Genomic DNA, 5500 nt, shown 5'->3' with positions numbered 1-5500 from the left:
TGTTAAGACTATTCAATGAACATGTTTCTAAATAACACATAAATCTTTGCACACGTATATAACTTATACATATGAACAAGACCTTGGCATGAGAGACCAAGAACTTTAATTTGTCATTGTCACCAGGTCACCTCTTTGTCTTTGCCATTGTGAAAAATAATGAAAAGAAATGAGAAAGTAAATAAATAAAATGTAAATCCTGGAGGTAAGACATTTATTAAAAATGACCAAGCACTATATGCAGAAAATGATTTAACTCACAATTTCTTCCAGATCAATAAAGAATTTTACATTTGTACATTTTTCTTTATTGGAACCATTTCCAAGACATGGTGGAAATACATTCTGGAATGGCTTTTTATTTTTTATAGATAAACTTCTTTTTTTTTGTACTACCAATACAAATTGTACAACGGAAGAGTGCAGATAAAAGATATCAATGATGATCAATAAAACAAAGACACATAAATGCATACAATATATTAAACTCCACAATATGCAACTTAATATCTACAAGATCTGTACAAAGGTCTCTCTTCATAAATTAATCACATTAAAAAAGGTCAAATAAAATGAAGGTCAAGTAGATTTTTCCACTTTTAAATAAACCAAATACTGTCAAGTTTAGAGTTCAGGATGTGACAGGTTGGCGCTTGCAGCAGTCAGAGGTTTGGTACCATCAACCCAGAGAACTTCAAACACCAGTCCATTGTGTTCTCTGCATGAAAGGCAAAGTCACACTTTTTGGCATTTAATGCTATGATCCACCCTGTTCTCAACAGAGTACTTACACCTTTTACATATATTAATATACATGTAATACTTATTTAAGAACTAGAGTAGAAGGAATAGTAGCCTAGGCCTTTAGAGGCATCTTTATAGTCTTCGCTGGCAATGTCCTCACACTTTATTGGGGGAGAGTTTTCATTGCTTGAAGTGCTAGGAGACAGTCTTCTTCTTTTACAGGCTCCTGTATACACACCAGAGTCGTTTGAGTCAAGAGACTTTATTGATGGAGGTGTTTCCACCCAAGAGGAGCTCATTTCTTCCTTGACTTTGTCTTTAGGTAGAAGGTCTTCAGAAAAACCTGATGGACTTGACCTTGAGGACCAAGGTAGACCTGTGCTCACTTTCCTCTGATATGGAGAACTTCTACTCCCCCAACTTGTCATAGAGGCAAAGGCAGCATCTGGATAATATGCCATGGGATGAGAGGTCTGGATAGGTAAAGACTTAATGCCATAAGTAAGAAGAGAACTAGAAGAATAGTCTGTATCATAGGGACCCATGTCCAATTTGTTGGCCCCAGCTTGTTGAACTGGGGTTACAAACCACCTTTGTGGGGGGGCGGTGGTGACCTCTTCATTGCCCTGTGGTGACAGGAGACCATTGGTCTGGGGTACAGTCCTCTCCCCGCTGTAGTACCTGGTGGGGGGCAGGTTGTTGACAAACTGTTCCTGGAAGAAGGGCTGGACACTGTAGCGAGCCCCGGGCACTATCTGGTGGGATCTAGGAGAATCCGCAGGAGATGGAGTTAATCGGTCATTTTCTGAAGCGGTGTACATGCTACAAAAAGAATAAGAGCCAAGTGTGACTACATGATCATTGACTGCACTATATAGGGGCCACTAGTGGATAATCCCATAAGACACTGTATGATCAAAATGCAATTGTCATTGCTGATTCTAAATGTCCTACAGAAAGCCAATCCATATAAAATAAAATATTAACTAGTTACTTACGAGTCATAGTTGTCTCTAAAGCCTTTTGCAAATGGGTTGTGATCAATCTTCAATTGTGTAATCTATATGGAAAAATAAAAAATTGGTATTAGATGTTATTTATGGTAAAAAGCAAATATATATATATATATATATATATATATATATATATATATATATATATATATATGTATAGGGGTCTTCTCTTACATCTGTGTTCTGGTAGGCCGTGACAGCAATGAACTGAGTTTCTGGGAAGGTGAACGTCTGTGTCTTAGCAGAATCATTAAGATCTTCTACTCCATCTTCACTCACTTCTACTATATGGAGACGGGGTTGGTATTTGTGTAGAGACTGCAGGACTATCATCTAATAAAAGAGACAATATAGGTTACATTGAAAAAAAAAAGATAACTTAAGAAAACCATACAGTGCAAGAAACTAAATGTAGACATTAAAAGTATGAGACTAGTATATAGACTGATTGTAAGCTGTCGATGTGGAGATCTCTAGCAAAGTGCTGGTGCGGTTGGTACTTGTATAAAGACTGCATGACTGTCATCTAATAACAGATAATGGAGACATTGAGAACAAAGAATGTAAAGAAGCATACAGTACAAGAAAACAGCAATAAATGGACTGATCTATAGAATGATAGTAAATTGGACATCTCTAGTCATGTGTTGGTTGGGGTGCAGGGAGAGGACAATGGTGGACAGTTATGGTATATGAGGAGCTGGCAGGAGGCAGGGAAATGGGACGATATAGATAAAGATAGATAAAGTAAAGGAGACTGCAAATTAAAACTGACCATCAAAAGGAGAGGTCAGACTGGTGGTAGATGGTGAAGTAATCCAGAGAACTCTACATGAAGGTTGGGTGGGTTAGAAATGATGGCATAAAGTAGAATAAAGGCATAAAAAACTTCTAAAAAGTGTGAGGTAAGGGCTGAATCACAAATCTACTGCAAATTCTGAACATTATATTAAAAGAAGTTCACACCGACACAGTGAAAGCACAAACATAAAACTATAGACAAGTCTATGAATTTGGTATTTATCTATTTCATATATTCAGTAATGAAGCAGCAGTGCAAAATAGGTAAAAAATCTACAAAGATCCCACTTGTGTTAGTGGACCGTATATAAAGTATATCGATTATATCTCCGTGTTAAACAATGATGTGTCCTATAGTTATATATCAATCTATTATCCACATATCAATCTGCGGCATATTTATCTACTTAGATGATCTATCAGATCTACATGTATTATATGACATCGCTATAGTATGGAGCCGCATGTTTACACCGTGTACAGACTATGCCTCAGACATGATCCTGCGCCTTTCTATGCAGTTCCTTTAGCTGTACCTGGTATTTTCCATCCCATGTTACCTGAGTATTGTTATTATTGGCTCCTTTGTTGTTGGTGAGTTTCAGTTTGCCAAAGGAGATCTCCTGCCTCATCCAGTGAGCCCCAGTGTTGGGGGACTCGGGGTGCACATACACTTTGTTACCTAGAATAATAGACGACATATCGGTCAGACACAGTACAATAAACCAGGATGGAACAGATACGACTCGTCCATGACCAATGTGTGCAGTCCGATATATTATTCATTTATTGTATAGATTTTATTCCGTTCTGTGTAATATTTTATATTTTTTCATGCAAATAATGAAAGACTTTGAACGGATAAAGGAATAATTATATATATATATATATATATATATATATATATATATGTGTGTGTGTGTGTGTGTGTGTGTATAGATATATCGATCGATAAATTAGATGAAATAAGTATAACTTAGATTGAAGACATAAAACAGAAACACAAATAACAGAATAGATAAAAAGTATTCTAAGAAAGATATGTAAATATATCTAGATAGCCCGATCGATCGATAAATAAATCAATAGATATATAGTAGATGCTACAAGATATCAGAGGTCATCGAATATTTATCACTGTTATACAAGATCACAAACCATCTATGACCCGCTAAGAATATTGGCTCACCCTGCATGTTGTTGTCCGCTTTGCCACAAGTTACCCACTTGCCCCCTTGAAATCTCCAGTGATTGGGGTCGGCCAGGACCACCTCCACAAACACGTTATAATGGGATGTAGGGTTCAATCCTGTAATGTTGAAGCTCAGGAAAGGAAACATCCTCCTGAAAAGTGAACAATGTAGTCAATAGGATCAATGCATAAGAGGATCAATACATAAGAGGTGGTATTACCCTATATACAGGGTATCTCACTCTCTACACGATTCATACACTGGCTAAAAAAAAAAAAAAAAGTTTCAAGTCAATACCAAAATCTCACTAGTCAGTGGCCCTGAGACCAGATCTCACCAGTGTCCTGCTAGGAGTGCCAGACTATAGAGCATGGAGAGGTAAAATCCTGACAATACTTTTTCCCATAAAATTGGAAGACTTACCTGCCCTGCTTGGTGATGATCATCTCGGTCTGGTGTCGGTGGAACTTCAGCCACAGGGGCCGATTACAGAGGTAGATCTGTGCCCGCACCCCAGTCCCACTGCCCGGCAGCCCGAGTGCACTGAGCCCGCTGCCCGAGCCTGCTGTTGGGTAGGGGCTGTACATGCTGCCGGGGGCCTGGCTGTACTGATAACCGGCGGAGTACTGAGGACGGGACGGGCAGACTGGAGGGGAGAAGCCTGCTGGGGGCAGCATGCTGCTGTATGGGGGATACCTGGCGGCCCCTCCAGCTGGGTACACTGCGCTATGCTGTGGTGGAGCATAGGGGAAGATGGAGCAGGGGGAGCCCAGTTCTGCCCCCGTCTGCTGGGGCTGCTGCCCCTGGGATGGCAGGTAGTAGCGCTCAGAAGCCGCCTGTAGAGAGTTGTCCAGGTAGCGTGGGGCTGAGCTGGGTGGTGCAGCGCCCAGGTCCTCTTCTCCCACCGGGGAGCCTTTTCTTCCTGTGTCCGGTAAAGTCTTTGCTTGGAAGCCCTCAGTGGCCTCGCTGAGCATGGTGCTAGCAGGGGTGCTGGAGCTGCCTGGCTCTCTGGGACTGTCTAGGTGAAGGCCTCTGGAGGAGAACTTCTTCTGCTGTTGGCTTTTATGCTGTCCAACACTAAAGTCCAAGCCTGGGCTGTGAGAAGCGCTGCTGGGGTCTCCAGGCAGAGGGTAGAAGGTGTGAGGCAGGTTAGGAGCAGAGCTGGTCAGGATCTGCTCTCCTAGCTGCATCCTCTGGCTTCTTCAACCTTCTTAGTCAAACTCTGCAGAGCTGGGCTGATGCTGAGACCATGAAGGGCAGACCCCTACTCAGGAAAGGAAAGAGCTCTCCAACAAGTGCTGGGAGGGCTTCACCACACAATAATGTCCTTTCAGTTTACTGTGTCATCCATAGGTGTCCCCACTTGATGCTGATAAAGGAACAGCCCACACAAGTCATTCACTGGTCTCCTCTGTATAATGTGTCACCAGCAGCCTGTGTGACTCTTATATGGTCGTCTCTTCACACCTCCATTAGGACTAATGATCCAGGGAGGAGCTTGCTGCCTCTTTCAGAGAGCAGGACACAAGATAACCCCCTCCCTTACTCGAATGCCTCTGGATTATTGGTGGCTTTCTCTGACACTAATTTAATTAGACAATTCCTAATTGGAACATGTCACCTGTGCCTCTCTGGCTGGCTCCTTATCTGGGAAGATCAAATGCATTGCTGGCAATTCTTACTTTATCCTAAAGTCTCTGAACTAGAAAAGATGGGGGTGGGGTGGCTTAAACTTTTATGTTAGCAACT

At 41.5% G+C, this 5500-nt stretch overlaps 1 protein-coding gene across 2 annotated transcripts; it reads right to left on the bottom strand.

Moving 5' to 3' along the window:
- Positions 1–233: 233 nt before the first annotated feature.
- Positions 234–5154, bottom strand: EOMES (eomesodermin). 2 transcript variants are annotated; one of them, XM_075271338.1, is made up of 6 exons: positions 4175–5154; positions 3748–3902; positions 3119–3240; positions 1932–2090; positions 1743–1804; positions 234–1566 (listed from the first exon to the last, which is right to left on the bottom strand). In XM_075271338.1, the coding sequence occupies exons 1-6, from the start codon at positions 4939–4941 to the stop codon at positions 828–830; spliced, it is 2004 nt and encodes a 667-aa protein (XP_075127439.1). In that variant the 5' UTR covers positions 4942–5154; the 3' UTR covers positions 234–827. The 2 variants fall into 2 exon arrangements, with proteins under 2 accessions (XP_075127439.1, XP_075127440.1); XM_075271339.1 differs by having other exon boundaries at positions 234–1509.
- Between the last annotated feature and the right edge of the window lie 346 nt (positions 5155–5500).

The sequence above is a fragment of the Leptodactylus fuscus genome, chromosome 4 (genome assembly GCF_031893055.1).
Source record: "Leptodactylus fuscus isolate aLepFus1 chromosome 4, aLepFus1.hap2, whole genome shotgun sequence".
Classification (NCBI taxonomy): Eukaryota; Metazoa; Chordata; class Amphibia; order Anura; family Leptodactylidae; genus Leptodactylus; species Leptodactylus fuscus.
The sequence above is the reverse complement of the archived record's forward strand: the minus strand, read 5'-3'. Positions and strand labels throughout refer to the sequence as shown.

Bases quoted from the DNA above. Each gene is read 5' to 3' on its own strand.
- EOMES (XM_075271338.1), bottom strand. From the start codon at position 4,941: ATGCAGCTAGGAGAGCAGATCCTGACCAGCTCTGCTCCTAACCTGCCT. The intron at 3,903-4,174 runs GTAAGTCTTCCA...TTCACTTTTCAG, and splicing joins ATCATCACCAAGCAGGGCAG to GAGGATGTTTCCTTTCCTGA. The intron at 2,091-3,118 runs GTAACATGGGAT...CTCTTTTATTAG, and splicing joins CCAATAATAACAATACTCAG to ATGATAGTCCTGCAGTCTCT.